Source organism: Octopus bimaculoides, chromosome 11, assembly GCF_046866305.1.
Source record: "Octopus bimaculoides isolate indiv1 chromosome 11, ASM4686630v1, whole genome shotgun sequence".
NCBI classification, from domain to species: Eukaryota; Metazoa; Mollusca; class Cephalopoda; order Octopoda; family Octopodidae; genus Octopus; species Octopus bimaculoides.
Genome location: NC_142938.1, coordinates 249,995 through 276,426, shown reverse-complemented (window position 1 = coordinate 276,426; position 26,432 = coordinate 249,995). Strand labels below are relative to the sequence as shown.

At 35.9% G+C, this 26,432-nt stretch overlaps 1 protein-coding gene across 3 annotated transcripts; it reads right to left on the bottom strand.

Annotated features, from left to right (window-relative positions):
- Positions 1-1,929: 1,929 nt before the first annotated feature.
- LOC106881199 (V-type proton ATPase subunit C 1-A) lies at positions 1,930-23,770 on the bottom strand. Of its 3 annotated transcripts, XM_014931501.3 has the most exons (14): positions 23,715-23,770; positions 22,628-22,909; positions 16,521-16,667; positions 16,248-16,315; positions 14,924-15,009; positions 13,418-13,512; positions 12,254-12,345; positions 11,921-12,019; positions 11,486-11,554; positions 10,498-10,590; positions 8,927-9,020; positions 7,667-7,764; positions 6,657-6,783; positions 4,708-5,446 (listed from the first exon to the last, which is right to left on the bottom strand). In XM_014931501.3, the coding sequence occupies exons 3-14, from the start codon at positions 16,650-16,652 to the stop codon at positions 5,342-5,344; spliced, it is 1,158 nt and encodes a 385-aa protein (XP_014786987.1). In that variant the 5' UTR covers positions 16,653-16,667; positions 22,628-22,909; positions 23,715-23,770; the 3' UTR covers positions 4,708-5,341. The 3 variants fall into 3 exon arrangements, with proteins under 3 accessions (XP_014786986.1, XP_014786987.1, XP_089215288.1); XM_014931500.3 differs by lacking the exon at positions 22,628-22,909 and having other exon boundaries at positions 1,930-5,446; XM_089359162.1 differs by lacking the exons at positions 22,628-22,909; positions 23,715-23,770 and adding an exon at positions 17,121-17,245.
- Positions 23,771-26,432: the final 2,662 nt, after the last annotated feature.

Sequence of the window (26,432 nt, the reverse complement as noted above, 5' to 3'; positions counted from 1 at the left end):
AATATGTAAAAATTATTCTTCTATTCTATATATGTTTATACACGTCTGTATGTGCATATATATATATATATTCGGCATTCTAGAAGCCTGAAGGAGTCTGCCTCCTGTTAGGGGCCTGCGAAGAAGTAGCACGGAACCAAATCAAACTGTTTTAAATAATAATAATTATATATATATATATATATATATATATATATATATATATATACACATATATATATATATATATATATATATATATATATATATATATATATATATATATATATATATACACACACATGCTTGTGTAGCTAAATAAATGCTCCTGTTCTAAAACTCAAGTGTCCACTTAGAGACCATATGCCAAACTTCCAGAATATCTGTAAAATTCTTAAATATATTTCCAATTTTTTTAATTACATTTTATGAAACGGTAATTAAGTCAATTTAATTATATCTTAATAACCACAGGTTCCCTCGTGAGCTCATCAGTTTTTATACTACACGTGTGAAATCACAGAAATTCTGAGCTCTGCTTTGTCTAAAATTGACCATAAAACGGTAATTAACTCGGTTTTAACTAATCTTAATGATTATAGAGGTAAAATGAAGATTTATTTCTAGATTAAAGGAATGTCTTTTCTATGTGGTCCCTTTCGTTTTCATACAGAAGGGCTTTGTTATAATGGAGATAGAAAGATAGATGGATAAGAGGAGACAGTCGATAAATATGACGGACACTAATGCTCATTGCATTTCCTCTTGACCTAGACATATCTTCATCTGCATAGTTTGAAAGAAGGCGGTAGGGAGGAATGTAAATCCATTAACTATTTTATATATTAGTAATTATTCACTCAACAGACAGATTAAAGACCAAAGCAAAAATGGTTTATGAGGGAATTACGACGAATGGATGAAATCTCACCGCCTTCCTTTTTAATGGCTCTCATACAAGTTTGTGTGTTGCTAACTTGGATAATAACTTCGTTATGATTAAAGCAAAAATTATATTCTGCATTTGATGAAAAATAAAATTATTCAAGACTATTGTAATATTAATGTTCCAGTTGTTAATTATTTTTAATTTAATCCTACAACAGATTCCACCGCATACAACATTAACAAATGAAACATACACCTCTATCTCAACCTTTCTTTTTCTCTCTCTCTCTTCCTCTTATCTTTTCTTTCTTTCCCACTTTTCTCTCTGTTCGATTATTTAATCGATAATCAATAATCTAAGAATCAATAACGAATCGTTGCCTATTTCAGTAATTATTCCGATGTAGCAAAACCCCAGATTCCAGTTGATGTTCCTCTCTCTTTAATATCTGTTGCTGTCCAGCCCTTTACTAGAAATACCTTAAAATCTTGCTTTTTTGTTGGAAATCTAATAATTCTTCTCTGTGAGACGACGACGACCGTCGACCAACATTGTTATCGAGTTTATAATAAATGTCGTCGATGTAATTATAATAAATCAACCACAATGCAGTAGGCACCTTTAAAGAGGAAGGAAATTTGGCCGATTCAAAGTGATTTATTCTTGTTAAATAACTTCACAATCAGGATATATATATTTTTTCCTTCTGTTGTTATTTTTTTTGTTCATTGTCTGCTGGTTGTTGAATGTTTTCTCCGTGTGAAAGTTTATTTTGCCAGTAAAAAACAATGTGCAGATGACGTCAGGGAGGCGTAACTTCAATGAATGAGATTCTGATCATTGTAAACCTTTGTCACAGAAAAACCATACAATACCTATTTTCTCCTGAAAATATAGAAGGTCAACAAAAGAATGTGTTGATTTCTTTTATATATATACAAACCGCATATTTCATCAATTCTTAATTTAGTTTTTATGTCAAAAGTGTTGTGTTTGTGGAGATTTATGAAGTGAAACGAAAAGAAAAACATTTTTTATTAAATCAAACACATTTGCAAAAATTCTCGTTAAAATAAGCGATTCTTAATCACACTGGTCCCTTTTTATTAACAAAAATATTAAATATAGTCATATAGAATTCGATATATTATATTTTCACATCATTAATAACAATAAAATACAAGAATCCTCCACATTGCAGAAGTAATGCGTTTTTCAAGTCTTGTAACATTAAATTCCGTAAAGCGAAGCTAATTCCCCATTGATTTTCATGTTGGAAAGTTAGAAGCATTCTGACGAACTTTTTTCTCGGAAAACTAACAAATTCACCAATACGATCGCTTTTATGCTTGAAAATAACAATTTCGAAATACATTCAGTACAATATGTAACCATAAAAACATTTGCTAAAAATACGTTAGGGAATAAATAGGAATCGTAATACGGTTGTAGAGTTCGATATTGACTTATTGATGGTGATGCTATGAATTCTCGGAGGTGGAGGATCACTATCTTCTATCTTGTTTCATTATCATCAACATCTACTGAAAGGGCAAAGAAATCCAAAGTTATCTGTTGTTTTTGGCGCATCATCTCTACAGACAGTTCAGAGTATAAACTGAGTTCATAGTAAACTTCTCTTGTAAATGTTATGGTTATGTTCATGGTTACCAGCAAAAATGTTCCTCTATAGGTGCCAACCCTTCAGCAATAATTTTTGAATTTAAATGGAGTTGATGGGATTTCCTCATTTTCGTCCGTATTTTCAGCTTGCTTTTTTTTCTTCTAAGAGCATCAGCTTTTCGTTCGATAAACTTTCTCTATGGGACACCAGCAACTCAGCCACATCCTCCTCTTGAAATATATATCATTTGCAAGTGTCACAGTATCTTTCTGAATTTGATGTAGACTTTCTGCTGGTAGAAAACTTGTAAAGCCACAGATACAATCTGGCCATTCAAAGATGAAGCTTTTACTTCATTCCATGACTCAACTATGCTGTCCGCAGCATCTATTATGTTGAACTTCTAGAAGTCTCTAGCTATGGGTTTGCCATCCATGTCAGTTGCTTTCGTAAATTGTTTGAAAGTTCTCAGATAATGTCTTGAAGTTGACACAACTCTATTCTAGAGCTAGAGAAAAGAAATTGAATTGTTGAGGATATATTTTATTTACTTTCACATTATCAGTTAAGGACTCTGAGTTTCTTTGCAACATCTCAATGAATGCTGCAATTTATCAGCTTTTGCAACTTTAGTGCATACCTATCATCATCATCATCATCATCGTTTAACGTCCGTTTTCCATGCTGGCATGGGTTGGACGGTTTGACTGAGCTCTGGAAAGCCAGTGACAGCATCAGGCTCCAATCTGATCTGACAATGTTCTACAGCTTGAGACAAATTCAAGATGGCTTTTAGCTGCTAGGTCTGTGGCCTCTATTGGTCAGCACAGATTACATGGTGTTAATGCTGTGAAAGTCACACCACCTATTATCTTTATTTTTGGACAGGATATTAGTGGTAGTCTGCTGCAAAATGGACTCAATGACATCAGTCCCTTGTATTGGGTTCTGCATATGGTGAGGTGGGATGTTACAATGAATCAGTCATTCAATTGTCTTTCAGTGGAGTTTGAGCAAATTAGTAAGAGACTAATCAAAGCTGTTGGTCTTACAAATGAAGGTGGATGACCAACACAGGTGGAGGCTGTAGTCTATGTGAATATAGGGATTAAATACCTTACCCTTGTGTGTGGAACAGCCAGGCCTAAGTTGGCATATCTGTTTTTGTCAGCAGCCACTGGTTTGAAATTCATCAATAGGGCCTTCCCCTTTTTCCTGTTGATGGATACTGCTTGTTGGTGAAGTATGTTCAGTCTCCCATAGAGATGGCATTGGCAATTGTAATAGCCAAGTGAATAAGGAGGGATCCTGTCAATGGTGCTTGATTTGTAGTTGGGGAAATCATTTCATTGGTCACAGTCTCCAGATGAAGCAGGGCAATATTAAAAGTATGTGACCTGGGCTGACCAACAGAGGCCTGGCATCAAGAAGCCATCTTGAATTTATCTTAAATCTCTCACTCTTCTCTTTGTATCTGAGGAGATGGCCGTCTTACATGCCCACAAAACTTTAAGTCATGCAGAGCTGAGTCAATCTGTTATTAAAAATATGTAACTCTTATTAAATGTGTTGAATACCACTTTCGTTTGTCTGCTCACTTGAGTATATACATATATATGTGTGTGTGTGTGTGTGTGCGGCTTCTGCTGGAGCTGGTGCAGACAGCTGGCTGCTGTGATAATGACTGCTGTTTCTAGCATAAGAGATTATTATGTTTTCAAATTTTGGAATCTATTTTTTTTCGAAAATTCTATTTTTGAATCATTTTGGAATCTTTATTTTTTTTTCTAGTTAATTTTTATCAGATCATTAAAATGGAATGTCAAGTTAAGAAAAACGAGCATTTTCGACACCTCCTCCTTAATTATTTTGCTCCCACCTTCGGCTTTCTAACTCCTCATCTGTGTGCTGCTTCTTTCACAGGTTGTTCTGGTTTCTCACTTCCGTTGTGCTTTTCTGTTCCTTCATCGGAACGGACAGAAATGTTACGACTCTTTCTGTTGAAGCATTCAGCAAGTATATTTATGAAAACTTGTCCCTCTTGTGTTCACTTTTCTTATTCTTCATTGAATTTACACTGTGTGAGTGTGTGAAAAATGTGAGTAGAAAGTAAAATCAATGAGGGCTGATAAATAAAAAAGGAAATCAATATTTTTTATCAGTTCCTTTAATCGATATCTTATAACAATTCATCATTAATGACACAATAGATTCATTTTGTCAAGAATTTGGACACTCCCCCACCCCCAGCAGAGCTATAACAACCATTTGTTGACTATAAATTTGTTCAAAACACCAATAATAATAATAATAATAATAATAATAATCACATCTGGATTATGAGAAAACAGAACAAACAAAGGGAAAAGTGTTAACAAGACAGTTGAAATTATCAAAATCTTTCACCATAACACCTGACTCCATACTAGGGAACACTGGTGATGACGATGAGGGTAGGATTAATAATAATAATAATATTAACAATAATAATAACAATGATAATAATGAATAAGTAACCAAGTGGAGAGTGGAGGCATGCCGATTGCTAACTACTCTAACACCACAGGGCACCCCACCCACCCCCACCACCACCACACCTGATCCATAGAGAAAATCCTACTTGCTAATCCTGTCTCTCAGTAAAACAAGATATTATGGTAAAGTCTTTATTGCATGCTCTCAGAAGTGTGTACTATGGGTGTTTATATTGTGTATACACACACATATATACACACACTGTTGTAGTGTTCATACACTATTGTACACAGCAGAAATCAGTGACATTCACAAAGTTGTTTATGGAATGTTGTGAAAGTTTCAGATTTGTTTATTTTCTGGTCGTAACCACCTCAGAACCTTGCATTGCTGTCCAACATGTCTAGATTAATCTTGTAGAAAACGTAAGCATAATATTCATGTTGACCCATGTTCAGTCCTGGTATGTCCACAGCTGGCTGAAAATAAAGAAATACAAAAAGAAAGATATTTTAGGCCGACTCCAGATATTTTCACTTAATAGATGATGATGATGATGAGGGTGATGATGATGATGATGATGATGATGGACAACAAAAACAACAAGAAAAAAAAAAGCAAATTTTAAAGAAGTGAGGGGAATCAAAAATTCTAACATCTTTTTCTTTTCAGCTAGGAATAGATAAATGGCTTGTGAGAGTTATGCAGGCCATGTCCAGGGATGCCATGAGTAATGTGAAAGAGTTAGCAACAAGTACAGCAATGATTTAAGTGTGCAGATGATGGGAGGTCAGCAGGGTTCGATTCTTAGTTCCTTATTATTCATCATAGTCTGCCGGGCTAACAGAGAAATTTAAGACTTTGGTCTATGGAAACTCTTATGCTGTTGACCATCTTAGAGTTGAATCTGTAGTCGAATTAAAAGAAATTTCAGGTGTGGAAGCAAAATCGGGCGAAGGGAGATCACTGTGGAGATGAGCTGACAATGGCCATAAAGATTCCCTTAGAGATTGTATGATGGTTGATTGGGATGTTGCTTGACAGAAGATTGTCACTGATGTGAAAAGAAACTGAGACAGTGAAATTCACAACTGTTTTGTTCATTTTTCCTGGTGACCTCATAGAAACTCTCTCCAACGCCTCCGACGATGAGTATTCCAGTTGATCCAATCAATGGAACCTGCTCGTGAAATTAACATGCAAGTGGCTGCCCTAACATGTTGTATGGGTCACAACAGTTTCAAGCACCCACAGTACCCCTTGAAGTCTGTAGGAAAAATCATAGGTAGAGAGAAGGATGGAGGGGTACTTAATGGTAAAGCCTGGAGACTTGAGTGGTACACAGGTGATGGTGGTGGTAGTAGTTGTAGAAGTGGCAGATGTAGTAGAAGAGAGAAAGGGTTTATATTGGTGGAACCACTGGTAGAAGTGTGTTGGTGAATGGAACTTTAAAACCACCCTCTGACCTCTGAATGTCTTCAGTTGGGTGATTTAACACATTTTTTCATGGCATTCCTTTTGTTGTGATTATTCAGACCACACCCTTCCGTCAGGTGTCAACCACATCAATTTTACCAACCTCCATCTGTGGTTGAGCCCTGATCTACCTCCTCCTTTCTCTGTTGCTGAGACTTATCAAAATAAATATTTGGAGACTGAAAAAAGTAATAAATCACTAAAGATGCTTACATCATTACCAGCAAGTGCTGCACTGTCAAGGTGACTATAATGTTTATTTAATTCTTCTCTCAGGCGACGCTGTGCCTTTTTGTGAGGATGTAGAAGCATGGCTTGGAAATTGACTGGCAGGCCATATCTGAATTGAAAAAAAAGTCTGAATTAATTTAAAGATCACTTACTAAAGATTGTACTGGAAATAAAAGACAAGTATCATAGTTTACTAGGCGTTTAATGATGTATCTACTTTAAGTACAATACTATAGATTGCTATTTTTAATTAATACTGCTTGTTGCACATGATGAAATTTTATTCAGCCTGCTGGCTAATTGTGACATCAGTAATTTTTCAATCACTGTTTTAATATTTCAGCAGTATCTGATTTTTTTTTTTAGCATGCAGTTTCCAGTGGATACTTGCTATTGACAAAGCCCAAAGGGCAGAAATGCCCATTTAGCAATGACACCATTGCTGTTGGGCAATTTTTGTCTGCTATTGATAGATTTGTGTCTTTTTGTTTTTGTTTTTAAAGACTAATGTCTATAAGAGATGTTGCCTCAGGATGAATACTGCAGTTTATCAAGTTTTCAAAGATGTATCTGCCTTAAGTATGATACACAGATTGCTATTTTGAATGAAAACTATTTTTGTTGCTCATAATAGTATATATATATATATATATATATATGCACATATATATGTATTTCTGTTTAAAAATATTAAGAATATATGTGTCTGTATATATAAAACTATATGCACTACCTTGTATGTGGATATATGTAAGTATGTAAGGAAGAGTTTACCTACTAACTTATTTTTTTAAGGAGATGTACTTGCATAGCAAGTGACCTGATCTGAGATCGTGTGCTGGAACAAAAACTATTGCAGCGTGGAAGGTGTTTATAAGCCATTTAAAATAACACACAAAAACTGTTAGAATCTCTATACACATATATATGACAGCAAACAACCAAAAAATTCCAAATGAATAAAATAAATGAATGAAGTACTTTATACAAACCTTAAGACTGATTCAACAAAAACTCTTAAAGCTTTCACATGGATCCAAGCTGCAAAACACTCACCAAAATTTATTTTTAACCATTTCACCAAGGGACCCTAATAAAACACAGGAATATAAAATGTAGAGTTTACAGAAAAATCTATGAGACCAACACATGACAGTGGTGCCAGCGTATCTACCAGAAATTGTCGGGTATTTCCAACCAATACTGAGTGGTCTAACTCACGACTATTAATTAGATATGTACTTATAGTTGCAGCCATACATTAAGCGGGGTTTATTTACCAAACACAGGGTAGCACACAACACTGGTGGTGTACCACCAATCCATACAATGTTGGATGTGTCCATCAATTGTGTAATATGACCTATTAGACATACAAATATATTTACATATTAACAGTCATACTGAACAACATAATGGTGGATTCCATGGTATGTAAGGAGGCCTGTGGATTTGGTTCAAGAAATGAAGTGGAATCAACACTCCTGGAGTTGTGTTGTTGAAGGAAACAAATGCAAAAATGATTTGACAATTTTTTCAGTGCCAACTTTAGGAAACAGGCTTGTCACTTGATCATCTACCAATCAAGAGACAATAATGGCAGAGAGAGAGAGAGGGAGAGAGAGAGAGAGAGGGGGGAGAGAGGGAGGGAGAGAGAGAGAGAGAGGGAGAGGGAGAGAGAGAGAGAGAGAGAGAGAGAGAGAGAGATGAATAGCAATATGAATGATCAACGGTCAGAAAGTTTAATGGAGGTCAAGAGTGAATGATCTGGCAGGTAGGGAATGATGGAGTCTCATTTTTTTCTTTCTCACTCAATCTTCTGTAATCCCTCTGCTGACCTTAAATGAATAGACTTAATACAGAGAAGTGAGGAGTTGTTTGTGTTGCTGGTGCTATGATGAAAACACATGCAATTCACTTTCTAAAATGGTTGAGGAATGACCAGAGAAAATATAGTCAAGATGACCACTTTAGTGGATACGACAACCTTTCTAGTGCTAGTGGTCTCACAATATGTCTCTGTTACACTTTGCAAAGTGACTGATAGGGCCTGTCTAAATAGAACACAGAGCAAGACATGGTCCCTGCAACCCATCTAGTAGAGCAGTAACTCTGACCAAGAGCTGATTGCGATGACTCTTCTAACCCATGCCAACATGGAAAGTGGAAAATAAAACGATGATGTCAACACAAAGTAAATCTAGGGATACAGTAGATTAGAGAGAAACAAAACTATTTTAGAGTTAACTTACAAATTGTTTCTTTTTGTCAGCTTCTAGTTTAGATAATTCATTCTTGCCAGCAATCATCTCTTCTTCATTGTATGTAAAGTCTCGAACAGAAAACCTGCAAAGAATAAATAAATCCATCTTTAAAGACAAAATATTAATGAAGAATATTTTAAACAAAATGAAGGAGAAATTTTATTTTGATAATTTTAAAATTTCTTCTGCAAATTAATATTGTTTCTTCTATCAACTATCAAAATATGGAATAAAGTTAGTAACAAGGAGAGTGGTGGAGCCAGAACGGTAAAAGTGAGACCACAATAACAGTCAAAGGACAGCCACTGCACAGTGAACACAATTTTCATCACTGACAAATTAAGTGGCAAAGTGGTAAAGAATGTAATCTGCACTAGAAATAGAGGGGTGGGAGAAGACCAGCTGCTGTGAGGGGCAGAGACCACAGTAGTAGCAGTAGAAAAGGTAGCAAGAAGAGACACAGCCAATCTGTAGACAGCCAGGGGTTGGAATGTGTTAATAAGTGGCCTTTCTTTAGATGTGCTTCAGGATCTCTGTATGTATAATGGTAATGCAGTTCTAACTGTGGGAGCTGCAGTACTCAGCTGTTGGCCCCTTACATGAGTCTTTGTAGATTTTGTTAATGGAGGACGAAGTGTTTTTTGGCTGGGAAGAAGAAGGCCAGTGCCTGTGGTGCTTTTTACTGGGTTCGGTGTTATTTTTGGAAACAAAAAGTAGTGAGAAGAAGCAGTTGTAGCAAACTTCAAGGTTCTGTTTTCATGATGTTCTTGGAGAGCAAACCTCAAACAGATATGGTTTTATGAAAATAATAATGCAGACATTGGGGGGGGGGGGAATGATCAGAAGTCATGGAGATAGTAGTTATAAAAAGATGTCACCATCACCACTGAGTCAGTGCAATAAGGACCAGAGGGGTTCCTCTTCTTGGGAATGGGGCAAACAACATAGCGGGGATATGTGTGTATATATATATATATATATATATATAATAATAATATTAGGGACAAAATCCAAAATTACAGGTAAAAACTCAATTAAAACTATATATATATATATATATATATATATGGTGAGAGAGAGAGAGAGAGAGAAAAGATTAATAAAGATACGTGCCAGCTTTGGGGTGCAATAGAAGGGATTGATAGGGCTGGTAGTGTTGATAAGGTTTGAAATTACTCAGCATGTATGGGTGGCTGGAGGTTAGTCTACGGGTGGATTGGACAAAATTTACCAACTCTGTTGTTGTTGTTGTTGTGTGTGTGTGTGTGTGTTTATAGTTGGATGCCATAAAAGTAGCTAATGTAGTGGCTTTCTTTGCAGGAATACTGCTTACAGAATCATCATGGCTATGAAGTGGAGGAAAGGAAGAATGCACAAAGTTGGTAAAGATTTTTTGAATAAGAAGCCAAAGAATCAGTTGTAGTTTGTGAGGCAGGAGAGGTTGGAGGCTGGGCAATTGACAGAGGCATCATTTGAGTTGCAGGAATTGTGAGGCTGGGTGAAGCTGTCCCCTTGGAAAGGAATAACAAGAGAAAGTGTTGTCAATTGTGTTATCTTACTTGCATTCGCGGCAGTGATGTTTAAATTCATCAACAACTCGTTTAAAGAGTGTCACTGACACTAAAAGACTGTCTCCGTCATCAAACAGAACTCTGCAATAAAACAAGATTCAATTAAACACATTTTAAATTTTCATTTTTCAGCCAAGGAAAGACTAATTTACAACACATACACACTGCCTTAAATTAGTTATTTCAACAAACAGAAACGCAAGTCAACAATACTTAGCATCTACACACAAATATATGTTCATAGAATCTATAACTCTTCCCTACATACATACCTGTATTTTTAATTTTTATAACTTGGATTGTTTTAGTTTAAATGTGGCACCTTGGGCAAGTGTCTTCTACTATAGCCTCGGACCGACCAAAGCCTTGTGAGTGGATTTGGTAGACGGAAACTGAAAGAAGCCCGTCGTATATCATCGTATATAACGTCCGCTTTCCATGCTAGCATGGGTTGGACGATTTGACTGAGGACTGGTGAAACCGGATGGCAACACCAGGCTCCAGTCTAATTTGGCAGAGTTTCTACAGCTGGATGCCCTTCCTAACGCCATGTGTGTGTCTGTGTTTGTCCACCCCCCACCCCACCCCACCATCGCTTGACAACCGATGCTGGTGTGTTTACGTCCCCGTAACTTAGCGGTTCGGCAAAAGAGACCGATAGAATAAGTACTAGGCTTACAAAGAATAAGACCTGGGATCGATTTGTTCGACTAAAAGCGGTGCTCCAGCGTGGCCGCAGTCAAATGACTGAAACAAGTAAAAGAGTAAAAGAGTATATATATATGAGACAATGATTCATGAAGACTATATTATCCATATACAGACACACACATGGTATTGATCATTAGTTTACTGTAGTTCTGATGATGATAATATGAACTAAGGGAGTGTCTCTGCAATTTGAGCAGAATAAAAACCACTAGATATTTTGGTTTATTCTATAAAAGCTAACAAAATTACAGCTAATTGGACATACTTGCTAGAACGTGGAACAACCATGTCTGTCAATGTCTCGTACTTGATTTGCCAATCTTGATTATTATTTCTGAAGTAGAAAAACAAAAATATAAAACATTTTTGGAAAGGAAAGACTAAGAAAAGTTAGGGTTTAAAGAGGAACATATTTCTACTAAAAAGGAATCAATAGATATGATGCATTAATGAACGTATAGGAAAATGTTGATGTAAGAGAATGGAGACATAATGTACAACAACAATATATAACAGGTGTGTTAATATACGTACAATAAAATAGTGTATTAAAGAGGTGATGAAATACAGCAATGTATTATTATTATTATAGATATGTTTGTGATATTATATAAGATTGTAATATAGATGTGGCATAACAGTGTGTTTGTATGTGATATAACTGTGTGTGCGGTTGTGTAAAATAATAAATTTCTCTTACTTTGGAATAACAACCAACAACGTTGTAAGATACTCAGAGTCAAGCACAAAGTCCGTTTTCTTGACAATATCAGCTAAATTGCGGGTCAACAGACTTCCACTGAAATGGAAAATAAAATAGGATGTGGTGGGCAGGATTGGAGAGGAGTAGAATGGTGTAGAGTAAAATGCAGTAATATTTATACATATTTACTTATATTTACTAACTCACAAGAGATGTTAGTCCATATTTTACTGAAAGATAATTGTTGTTGCTGTTGCTGTTGTTAAAGTCAACATAATGTTGTTATTATCAGCAAAATACTGTTTTCTTATTAAAAATATAGGAACCTACGTGGCTTTCCTTTCCAGATTCTGGAGGTTTCCTTTCAAGCTGTTGTAAGCATTAGATTTAGTCTTCAAGTCTGATTCCACCTGAGACACTTGCTAGAAATATATCAATATATCATGATGATGATAATAATATCAACATATATACACGTATGCATACACACACACACAGAGGAAAATAGGTGACGAACAGTGAATTTTAGAACAAAAACAAAAGCAATAAAAGTCAAATATATGGAAACAGTGAATATGTTAGATGTTTGATGAAAGTTTTAGATGGAAAATTAAAAGTGAAAATATGATGTTTCAAGCCTGGCTCTTTGTTGGATAGTGGAAGAGAATCTAGAGAAAAGGCGGAAGGAACAGAAAAACACAGGAGTCGCTACATGGTCAAATAAAAGATGAAATTAATATAGGTTTCAAATTTTGGTACAAGGCTAGCAATTTCAGGGGAGTGGGTAAGTCGATTACATCAACCCCAGTGCATAACTGGTACTTATTCTATCGACCCCGAGAGGATGAAAGGTAAAATTGACTTTGGTGGAATTTGAACTCAGATGTAAAGATGGATGAAATGCCACTAACAGTTCCACCGAGGTTGTTGCCAGTGCCGCTGGACTGGCTCCTGTGCACACATTATATATTCATACACACACATTATATATTCATACATGTTACACACACACACATACACACAATATATATGAATATATAACACCCACTACCACACCTCATAGCTTGAGGTGTCACTTTGACACCTCATCACCGTTATTTATCTCTTTGGATAGATTGCCAAGTCATTCTTACTCTCTCTCTCTCTCCTAAGTGTGAGTAACCATGCAGCCCCTCCACAAAAACCAACCCTATCCAATCTTTTCTCTCATACCTTAACCTATTATCTGACGTAAAGACACCCCCAACCCTGTTTCTTGCATTTTGTAGACTTGCAGGCTGCAGAGAAACCTCAATAGTGCTGGTAGTCGAAGTTTATAGCAGGGTAAAACTGTTGGTAGTCTAGGATGGTATTCTAAAGAGATAGAAACCTCTTCAGAATACATAGAAAAGAGAAGGGAGCAAGCTGTTTCAATATCTTTCTCTAAAATGGCATTTACAGAGTTAAATGAAAACTAGGTTTCATTGATTGTAATTGGAGATCAGGATGAATTACCTTTGAGATGATTTCAGCAATGTTACGTAATGACTGCTTGATTGGATATTTAGCAAGATCCCACTGGAACCGTGACAGGTAAGTAACAAGGTCAACTGTAAATAGATCAAATGGTACTAGTTTGACAGTATACAATAGTAAAGACACAGAATATCATCATCATCATCATCATCATCGTTTAACGTCCGCTTTCCATGCTAGCATGGGTTGGACGATTTGACTGAGGACTGGTGCAACCGGATGGCTACACCAGGCTCCAACAGTAAAGACAGTATATAATTAAACAATATCATATACGACAGTAGAGACAGATAGCATATAATTAAATAATTAAATAATATAGTTAATAACAGTATCTATCCAACTCCTTCTCTCCTTCATTACAGAATATCAAAAATGGTTTTAATGAATCATTAACATTGTTAAAACATTAAAACATTGTTTTAAAGAAAATCATATTCTTTTGTATTTATTGAAGATCTTAAAATCTATTTTTAAATAAATGATTCGATATTTAACCAACTGAATAACAAGAAAGAAGTGATACTGAACCACTGTATCATTATTGACATAAAGGAAAAAAGATCCCATTCAGTCATGAAATGACCATGGGATTGCACCTAGGAAGTTCCCCTCCTCAGCACAAGTCTGAGCAAGGTTGTTTATGGAAGACCAGCAGTCGCCCATGCATACCAGCCTCCTCTCTCCATGCCACTGATATCCAGCTTGGCACCAGTGATGCCACAACTCATTTCTACAGCAGAGTGATCTGGAGTAACATGAAATAAAGTGTCTTGCTCAAGAACACAACACGCAGCCTGTCCAAGAATCAAACTCACAACCTCAGGATTGTGAGCCCGATGCTCTAACCATTGAGCTGATCCTCCCAAGACACAACAAGATTTCTAAATACATTTTGATAATGATGGTGATGATGATGTTTTTAAGTTTATCTGTTGCTAAGTTGTTTAGCTCTGTAAATATATAAATATGCAGTTGATGTTGCAAAAACTGGGTCTTTGGATCCACAAAGACTACATTCCATAAAAGAAGATATTTTCAATAAGATGTATCAACTATCTCAATGAGAAAGATGTGGGATTAATTGGTAAATTAATTAGAAACATATAAACCAAGAGGAAAGGTAGGTTTCAATGTTTGCAGCATGAGAAATGACTTGGTCAATCAAATATGACTCAGGAACCATAGATTGGTCAAGAATACAAATCACTTTTCTTATTTAGATTAAAATCGAAACATTTCTCAAAAATGAATATTACGATTGACGATGATGATGATGATTTTTACTGGAGAAAGGAGAGAAAAATGTCGAATTCTAAATATTTTGGAGTAAACATAGAAATAATCAAGACATAGATTATCAACATTAAAAAATACTAAATGAGAAATTTATTTTAATTCGATCATTTATATTAAAATTTAAAGTGAAACAATAATTAATGTCATACAAGTGCAGAATAATAAATATTTGGGTTTGGGTCTTACCTCCACCAGCTTTGAGGTTCTCACGGAGGTTTTCTCTTTGATTTTCCAGTACCTCACCAAGGTAATGGGCCAATTTTCGTGTTACCCTGCAATAAGCACAAGACAATATAATGTGTCACTAAGTGTTCGACCTTCAGTGGCTGGCTGACAGAACAGTTTCTGGAATTTCAAAATGACCCACGCCAGTGGCACGTCAAATGCACCCACGACACTCTCAGAGTGGTTGGCATTAGGAAGGGCGCCCAGCTGTAGAAACCTTGCCAGATCAGACTGGAGCCTGGTGCAGCCTCCTGGCTTTCCAGACATCAGTCAAACCATCCAACTCATCCCAGCATGGAAAATGAACATATGATGATGATGATGATGATGTTGGCAACCAAAATTTAAATCTTATTTGTTGTTGTTTAATGAAACATCATCAATGATGCTTTAAAATGGCAACATTTCAGGAGATATATCAACTGAGATGTTTAATCTTTTAGCATTTATAAACTGGCCATTTCCAGACAAAATATTTCAGCTGTTTTATGTTCAAATTGGCCAGATCTGGCTTCTCACACCAATCCTATATCATTCTAAAAATTAATAGCGGTGCTCCAGCATGGCCGCAGTCAAATGACTGAAACAAGTAAAAGAGTAGTTACCTTATCAAAATCTCATAGCTACAAGATGGTTAATTCAAAACAATGTGAATAAAAAAATATTACTTTTGTCACAAAAATGCTAATACTAAAAAGGGTTAAACATTCTTTAAGTTCACATTAAAAAATGGTTTTCTTAAATCAGTCATTTCGTCTGATAGAAAGAACATATTTTAGTAGATCATCATCATCATCATTTAACATCAGGTTTTTTGCTTTGAAATCTCTTGAATTTAGAGAACCAGAAAATATGCATTTTAAACATCTCAGGGAAACTTCCAAAAATGATAAATTCTCATTCTCAGTGCATAGAAGGGTTGAAAGAAAAACTAGGAATAAGAGGAATTTGTTGTTGTGTATAAAAGAGCTGGTATAAACCTGTGTATGAAGGATAACAGATGTCTATACAAGTGTTGAGAGGAAGACTAAAGAAAGACATGGACAGAAGTAGTGACGGTTAATCTCAGGATGTTGAACCTCATCAAAGAGATGATAAAGAGATACACAGTGTTGGAGGAGAATCTGTTCAACTCATGCAACAAGCAAGAAAAACAGATGGATAATGATGCTGTCAATATGTCATGTGTATAATTAAGTCTGGAGAATTTGTTTATCAAAACTAAATTGTGTGTGTGTGAGTGAGACAGATAACATGAAGTTGTATTTAAAGAGGAAGAACTCACCTCTCCACATAGTCATCCAGTTTGCCAAGATCATCAGAGAGACCCACCAACACATCTAAGGTGCCAACCTAGAAGAAAGACAATATTTCCATCATCATCATCATCATTTAACATCAACCATCTACTATACATATATATGAAGGGTCCATACAAACCCTTTCTCTTTCTCCTCTCACTACTACAATGGCCATAGTCAGTGCATTCTAACTTTACCCTCAACTGCTTTCCAGACTCCTTCCATAATACTTCAATGTTGTAATCTTTAGGACTTACTTTTAAATCAGGAATTTGGAATTTATAGTTTGTAGAGAGGTTGTTCTGTCTTGCTGTTAGATTGTTCAAACTCTCCCATGTCTGTGCACAAGTCTTGTCACCTGGTGCTGAGATCAACCAAAATTCATACATGATTCACTGCGTGTTCTAGAGAAAAACAAAACAAAAAAACAAAAGACAATGAAATATTTGACAACAAGAGAAAACAAAATATTTCAACAAGAGAGTGAAAATCAAATGAAAATCTTTGATGTTTTTACATTTATTTTTCAAAAGCAACGAGAATCAATGATTTTCATACTTAAGGATTATAACATCTGAAGTCTTCAAGCAAATATTTCCCTGTCAGAAGCCCTTCCTAGTCTCAACTATTCAAACTTGAAACAATAAACTGAGAAATAGGTAACAAACGAAGTCAACCTTAGAAATAGCAAAATGTCCTACTTATGGATACAATATATAGTACTTGTGATCATACTTGAACTAGAGATCCTTCGGTCAGGAGTTAAGTCCTTGATGACCTTAAACTGCTGTTATGGCCAAGTTTTTCACATTGCTAAGTGAACAAATCTATTGTGTGATTAGTTGTGATTGAGTCACCTGTTGAAAGTGTTCGGGTCAGATTTATATGTTTATCCTTCACTGGTATTAATGGATGCCAATAGTAAGTGTCAGAGAGTAGCAACTGTGTCCTTTCAAAAGAGAACACATGGTTCCTTTGTGGCTGCAATCAGAAATAACAGACAGATGATGATGATGATGAAAGTGGAGAGAATACAATCTGCCCAGACATGTGCCACATACAATTAGCTCTGGCATCTTATAATATACAATTTGATCCTCAACCAGATGCAGGCATGGCATATCTGGGTCTGTGGGTCATCTTTAGTCATTTATCTGACTCTATATGATGCAGAGGTTTGACCTGAGGTTACTTACAAAAACTGCTATCAATACCCTCAAATACAACATTCAAAAACCTTGTCATGTGACAGAGCAGCCATCATTGTTTCTATTTATAAAGGTAGGAAATAATTTGTTGTGTTGCCTCCCACCAACCTAGAGAAAACGTGATAGTATAAAGAACAGCCACCGTTGGTCCCCTAATTTGGATGAGATGTGATGGTAGAAGAAACAGCCATTATGAAGACAGAGGCTAAAAATAAGCACTATCAGAATTGTTAGCAGACCAGGCAAAATGCTACATGCCATTTCGTCCATCTTTACATTCTGAGTTCAAATACTGCCGAGGTGGACTTTGCCTTTCATCCTTTTGGAGTTGATAAATTAAGTACCAGTGAAACACTGGGGTCAATGTAATCAACCAGTCCCCTCTCACAAAATTTCAGGCCTTGTGCCTTTAGTAGAAAGGATTATTATAACAGGGTTGGTGACAATGCTGTGATGGTGAAAGACACTTCTCTATTTTCTAATTCAACAGATAAACCCATTCTTATATATTTTATTAACGACAAAGTGTTGACCATGAAAACAGGTGAAACTATGACATCATCATCATCATTATGGCCTGTAGCAACAGATGTTACCTTGTATAACATTTTAACTAGAAAAAACAAAAAAACAGTGTTAGTTCTGCCATTGTGACAATATATGGAATTTTAAAATATTGCAAATAAAATCCATTGATTTTTAATGTTTCTATTCATCTTTCAAACTGTTAAACTTTATTTTAAAGACTTAACAGAAAATTTGAATATATTCAAATTTGTAAGTATTTCGGTAAAACAGATTTGGGCAAGCTTTGGGGGGTGGGGGTGGAGAGAGAAAAAGATGGAGGAGGTTGTTTAGTTGAATATTTACAAACTCTAACATGGAATGTCCATTGAAGTGCAATAATAATAGACAGATGGCAGGACTATTTAGAGCCGCCTGTTGTATAAATAAATGTTCCTTCATTGTATCTTCAGTTAATTTAGTCCAAGAAGAAAGTTGGTAAGATATGGAGACAATGAAAGAGTAAAGTGAACCACAAGCCATTGTTTAGTGTCAACAACAACTTGGTATTGTCTGTGGAAACATTAAAATATTTACTTCAAAGACAATTTTAAGAAATGAGCCCCACGAGGTGGGGTGGTTGTTGCAGTGTCACCAGCCATTTCCTGCAGTGATGCCTATGCATTCAGGTTCACAAGCCATTTAGTCTGGGGTGCACAACCCGTTACCTCATTTACCCCCATCTTCTGCTGCTTTATTCCACCCTCACTTTTTTTTCTTTGGTGAGGTAGTTATGGGGGATTTTTTCTTGATAATTTGATTTTTTATACTTTTAATGTCTTTTCTTTCTTTTCTTCCTGTAAAAATATGTTATTAGGGAGCTAGAAGGGAAAAGTAAAAGATACATGTAGCAGAGTTTAGTTGACTATCATAGCCAAGTTTGTATTGGAAGTGGGTTTTACAGACATTGTCAGCAGTGTATGAAGAATGAGGCTCTCAGAAGACTGTGGGGTACTTGACCAAGCCATTTCCAAAATGAATTTGAGGAAACTAGGCAGTAATCAGATGAAGTTGTATCCCAGAGAAATGTCATATTTATCTGGAAATGAGATCCACCCACAAGCAGACGCTGATTGTTTGTACCTGCCTAGAAGTAATGGGGGAAGAGGAATAATAAAGGTAGAACTGTGTTATAAGACCTCCACAATAGCAATGAACAGGTACTTATCTAGTACAGAGGACTGGATGCTGTGACTTGTATGCAAACATGGTGGCATGGGTTGGATGCTTTGACAGGATCTAATGAGTTAGACAATTCTGTTGAGCTCCAATGTTTTGTCAATGTGTCTACGACTGGATGCCCTTCCTAATGCTAACCATTTGACAGTGTACACTGGTTGCACTTTTTATGGTACCAGCAATAGTGAGGTCCCCATGCAGTTCACAAAACTAAGTTCCCTTTTGACTGAGTGGGGTTACAACAGAGAGGGATGTGACCTCATGCTTGGAAATGGGGAGTTAGGACCAGAACAGAAATGAAGAGAATGGACCAAAACAAAACAAGTTTCTTGTCATGGGGGAGACACATGGTTACTCATATTATAAAAGATACAATGGTACTAACTGGAGTGGAGCTGGAAAGAGAGATAAAATAGTTGTGATGAGGGGTTAAGGTGGGAAGAGGTTGTAATGTGTGTGGGGAGAGTGAGGGCTGGTTAGCAAAGGTGAATAGGAGAGGGGTGAATACGATGAACAAGGGTTGAGGGGTGGTTGATGATAAATAGACAGAATAATAATAATATAGTAGACAGGAGATGGATGAAAGCGAGATAATTGATATGTGGATGGATAGGTTGCACAAGTGAGAAGAGAGATTGACATAGTGTATGGGATAAGTGATAGATGTATGGTAGTTGAGAATGAGAGGTAATTTGATGCCACAGAAGGGTGATCAATGTAAAATGTGAGTGGAGAGGGATAGTATTAAAAAGTAAGGATGAATAGCAAGTGAAATGATTCCCGGTAATGAGAAAGATAACTGATATCACAGAAAAGGCTGATGAAATAAGCAGTTCTGCTCTTATTTAATTATAGCTGCAGAATAATACAGTTAGGCAGTTGATTGGTTGGAGGAGGCTTGGAAATTAGGTGAAGGACCCAGTTATGTGTGTGTGTACACATACACCTTGTGATTTGAGAATCTCAGTATTATTGAGATAGGCACATTGTAAGCACTGCATATTTCCAGTCATTCTGGCCCCTTGGCACTTTATCCATGAAGTTCAAAGTCCTCAGGTCAGCCTTTACCACATCATCTCATATCTTCCTGAGTTACCCTCTTCCACAAGCTTTATCCACATTAAACGATTGGCATTTCTTTATACTTCTGTCCTCATGCATCACATGTCCATGGTCTTCTCCCATGCACACATGGCCTTTTATGCTTAACTTTTCTTTCAACTTTGTTGTATATGTACTTTGTCATACATGTACACTGATGTTGGACATCCAGTGGAACATGCTAGCTTCATTTCTTTCCAGTCTTTAAAATCCTCTGCATTTAGGGCCCACATCTCACAACTTAATAGTGAAATTGGTCCCTAAATGTACACAAGCATCATAAAATCTGCCTTTCACTCTGAGAGAGACCCTTTGCTACCAACAGAGGTAATAACTCTCAGAACTTTTTCCAACCAGTTTGTATTCTAGCAACTATACTTTCAGAACATTGTCCTCCAGAGCTAATTAGGTCAGCTCGATAACAAAAACTATCAACTATCTTTAGGAATCCTCACAGGCATTTGAGAAAGTCTATTTCCAATGTGCTTTTAGTGTTTATTGCTCCTGTGCATCTGCCACATACAAAGACTGCTTTCTCTATTAATCTTCCTGCCATACTACTGCACCTCTTATGTGTCCATAATTTGGACTGGGTCTATCATAGAATTTCTACTTATTCCTTCTCTACAAATCAAGCAGAGCCTTTTATGTGATAGAAGCAGATAGTTGGCTGTTTCCCTGTTTGCTAAAACTTTGGTCTTTGCTAAGTTAACTTTATGGCCCCTTTGATTCCAGGTTTCACTTTTTTTTCTAATTATACCAGAGGTTCAACTATAAGTTCATCAGCATAAACGAGTTCTCATGGACAGCCCTTAAACTTCTCTATAATGGCATGAAGGAGTACGATGAATATGAAGGGACAGAAAACCAAGCCAGAAAGAACTCCCTGTACCCTATATTACTCATTGTGCTTGCTTATTCTAACTTTATCTGACAGTATCTCTGTACATGGATTGTGTGGCTCACAAGCTATTTGTCTAACCCTAACTTCCTCAGTGGCCACCAGATCATAGAATGAGGGATCCTGTTGAAAGCTTTCTCCAGGTCAATAAATGCTAAGCACAGCAGCTTTTAACTGAATACTTCTCCTGTAGTTGCCCACCAGCAAGAAAGCAGCAGTAATACTTCTCCTCAGGCACAAAACTAAACTGCACATCTCGTCTAATCTCTTCCTAATTAATCGACAACTCTTTTATAACTTTCATGACCTGGTCCAACAGTTGCCTACTTCTCCAAGACATATCTTTTACCCTTATAACAGTTGACTAGGATGGTCATGTCTGGAACACCTTTGATCAGAGTAGACCTCGGGTTCAATGACAAAACTATGAGTGCTAGGGATTAATATGAGTGACTAAATACTTGAAGGCAGCAATTCAAAGACTGAAGGACTACAATCCAATATGTTCTTTTCTTTTTAAAATAGTACAGAGTTATCTGAGAGAGATTTGACTATTATTTCTAGCAAAGTGAGCACCTTTTAGAGGTTCTTTGTTGGTTTGTGTACGTGTAAATGAGAAGTTTAATAAGGGTAAAAGAGGAAGTCGTTGGTTGCTTCAATGTAAACCAAATTCTTTACTAAAACACCAGCAAATAACTGTGTTACTTACAAGCTAAGAAAGATGCTTCAACGTGATCATTGGAACAAGTAGGAATGGTAGCTAAACCTTCCTCCAAAAGCATTGGATCACTCGATCACGGCTGACTTGTTGATAAACAACATCTAGTTCTAGTGAGTGATATAAATATTTATTTACAAATCTCTGCCTCGCCTTCACTGCATGGGAAAACAGACATAGTGGAGACAAGCTAAGAGTGTCTGTAGGGATAAAAGATTGAATGGAAATTTGTAAAGCACATAAATACTTAATCACAGATCACTTTCTATGAGAATCTTATATTCAACCCAATATTATTTGATAAAAGTTATCTAGGCTCAAGTAGGATCCGTTGTTACATCCCATTTCAGAAAAGACATCCTTTATCTATCTACACTCCAACACGCAATCATTATTTAATCTGTTAAAAACCGCAGCCAAATCACACACCATTGTCTTCTTCTAAAGAAGAAAGCCATTAGATGTTGTAACTTGAAGTGAACTGCGGTTTTAAAATAGGAGAGTCATGTCTGGAGCATCTGTGATCAGAGTTGACCCGGGGCTAAACGACAACAATAGAGCAGAATTTTCTCCTTTTGTTCTAATTAAGAACACTCTCCGCTAATTACACTAATGGTCAAATAGTTTAGTTTCTAATATAATATTGTTATCGCAGACTACACTAATGATAAAATAACGGAACCTTTTAATTACCTTTATCAATACATTGACATCACTCAGGTAAACATGTGGAATGGACTGACATTATTAATCTACTCTCGGAGTGACACATTTTCCTTTCAAAGATACACATTCCATGACAATCAAAACAATTGAAATAATTATGCAATAAATCCAAGACGAACAGAACGGTTTATTGTCGACGTCTACTTGGAGGTGTGGACGGCATGAATTCAAGAATGCTACAACAACGATCCTACATCCAACTCCGATTTCTTCACAGGCGACAGACAAATGGTTGGCATCAAGGGAGGCCTTGTGGGTTAGAAGAAAATGCTTTTCTTAACTGAAATATTATTCTCAAAAATCATTAAAGGAGGTAAAACAAGGAAGTTAAATGAAGTAAGAAAATAAACGATGTCCTGTTGTTGAGGGAGGGGTTACTAACAGTAGTTTAATAGAAATGTGATAAAGGTCACACCTACACAAAAACAAACGAATTCTTGAATCTTTACAGAACCAAAACAGAACTGAAAACTCTTCTCAATCGATTAGATTTTGTCACTAATTAATATTATTTACCATTATTATTATCATCATTAATGTTATTTTGATTGTTGTTGTTGTTATTGGGCTTAGAGGGGGAGACTGCGTAAAACATTCGGCCAATAATTAGATCACAGGGTAAATTACATAAATAAAATCTTTTTTTTAAATAAATAATGTGCCATCAGAGAAAGAATATTTCATAATTGAACGTAAAAATAATTAAAATATATTTTTTTAAACTAATAATCAAAAAAACAAATTCAAGGATTGTGAACAACAAATGATGACGACGACGGGAGACTGTGAGGAAGATGGAACATTGAGAGAGAGTTTAATAGAAATAATGTGGTTTAAGAAGCTGAAACATCAGGGTTTTATGAGGGACATTAGGGTTAATTAAGAAAGTGAATCGATTTTAATGAAAATATTCCTGTAATTTGTAATTAAGAAACAATTACGTGTGGGTGTGGTGGTGGGGATCAGCCATTGAAGAGAGAGAAAAATATTTCTGGGTGAAAAAAGGTTTGAAAATAAAGGGAGTGATTTAATATTAGGAGAGAAAATAACTCACCGAAAACTGTGTCGAAGGATTGAAGTGAAGTGAGGATCAGGTGCTGCGAGTCGTCTGATCACATGACCAGTGGAGAAAGGTCACTTCCGGTAAAATGACATTTGTTTATGTTTCGAGAAATATTCAGAATTATTTCAATCTGAATCGATGACGCTTCAAATATTTGACATTACTTTATTGGAAAACAAAAATATGTCCATAGATTTTGGGGTATTATAGGTTCTATCGATCCAGTACAATAACTAATAATTTCTTTTATCGATCTCTGCACAACAACGAATGGCAAAGTGAATCCCAACTGATTTGGGGGTGGTTATTTAAATGTTGACGGAGACGTCATTAAATACCACAAAGTGATTTTGTCTTAACGTTCAATGATGTCGATTTAAAAATAATAATTGACAACATGATCTGATTGTCATTCATTTTAGATCGAGAAGAAAAAGCGATCAACCCACCTCAATGTCGCCGTTAATTGATCTCCCGACGCTCAACTGATTCTGTTATCCACCGATATTTGAAAATAATAAAAAGTTTTTCAATTACTTGGAAATCAAAGGGAAATAATAATTTTATATTCTTTTAATTTCCAATATCGTAAATTATAAAATATTTCCCAGTCTAATTTTTTCCTGTAATTTTAATATCAATGACAAACCTATCAGCGTCAGCAAGTTTTTCAGGTCGTATTTTGTATTCTCTTTATAATTCATCTGAATTCAATTGTCGTATTTGTAAGTTAACAAGGGAGATTGTCGATTTCTGTGTCAACACATCATAATTATTTCAAATTATAACGGTTCCCGCAATACACTGTTGACTCGTTCTTATTATTCACCACGAAAACCTAGTTTTCAAAGAAATTTTGCATTATGATATGCATCCTTTTTGTAGCACAAAAGCTAAGATATGAGTTGGAAGTCAGCACTGTTGCATGAAGGAACAGTCGTTCAGTCTTTAGTTTTACCTAATATAAACCTGTGGTACCTATTTATTTCTATACGAGTATCACAGGTTGCACAAAGACTTCTGTAGCTTGAGAGGACTGTCGTTTTGTTGAGGTCATGTCAGCCTCTTTTAATTTGGTGTCGCGAGAAAATGTACCTAGAACACTCTGTAAAAGGGATGGTATTAGGCAGGGCATCCAGCCATAGAAACCAAACCCCATATGAAATGTATGAACAATCTAACCTGTGTACTAAGGCTGTACCTCCGAAACATTTTTCTCCCATGCGTTCTGAAAACAAATAGAATACTCCAGGTTTTCTTCCTATTCCTGTCATCTGTTTCTTTCTGTTTTTTTTTTTTTCTCTCATGCTGATTCACAATTTGTGTCAGTGAAAATAATAATGAATTCCCCAGAGTTTGTTGTTTTGTACTAGTAACAGGAGTCAGTTTAATCGACTTTCTCCTTCCCTTTAAAATTGCTGGCCTTGTACTTAAACATCGGGCAATGTGCCTTGCAGCATAGAGTTATGACTCATTACGTCCTGCGATCAATCCTGCTGAGGTTAGCTTTGCCTTTCATCCCTATGAGGTAGATAAAATTAAGCACCAGTAATGTACTGGGCCACTTTAATCCACTTGTCCCTCCCTACAAATTCTTGGCCTTGTGCCTAAATGAGAAACCATTATTTAAAATTGTCTCGGGTGTCCCTCTTGATTTTTTTAAAAAACCACAATTAGTTATTTAGTTTATTTATCCTATTTATTTTATAACTTATGGTATTACCTGTAATGTTCTTTTTTTTTTGGTCATATAGGGGATCAGCGACAGGGAGACGGATATTCAGGATCCCAGATCAGAACATTAGAATGAAAAAACACGGGAGAATAGAAGTTATCTCCCTTCAATTGCAAATTGAATTTCTTAATTCTGGTTTCGTGAGAATTAGTTTCTAGAAGGATCTCCCCAAGAGTTTAATAATCCTGTTTCGTAGTTTATTCCATAATAAATATTCCGTTTACCATTTTCACAGACACTAAAACAAAGGCCTTTATACCTTCCTCATTTTCCTTCCACTAACACAAAAAAATATCCTTGGTAATAAACGAAATAATTGTCAAAGTGTAACCTTGCATCTTGATGGACGTAAACTTATTTATTTGATTAATTATTACACTTATTTCGATAACACATACACACATACAATCAAACCCCCACACATACACAACTAGACACTTTGCCCAACACTCTTCTTCTGACTGACCAGTTCTCTATTTCAGTTCAGCCATCAAACGGCCAAACCCGAATCATCCATCCATCAAGACTAATTCATAACAACATTTTGAAATATTGATTTTATACAAATTAAATGTCAATAATTTGTTGTTCAAACCTTTTGTCTTTTGTCAGGTGAATCCATTAATTGACATTAATTGATATAAAATGACATTTATTCATTCAATGATGCAGAAGATTCATCTCTGTTTCATAAGGTTTTATTTGTAGAAAATGGGAACACCTTACATTTCAAGAACATACATACACACATACTTACAAACATACATACAAACACATGCACACACACACATGCATACATACATACATACATACATACATACATATATGCGTGTATATATATTTATACACACATACACAGATATTTTTTCCGTTGAGATGATTTTGATGACTGCAGTATAAATGATAATCAGATGGGGCAATATCCAGCGAATATGGTGGGTGGGGCATTGTTTCCCAATCAAACTGCTCTGGCC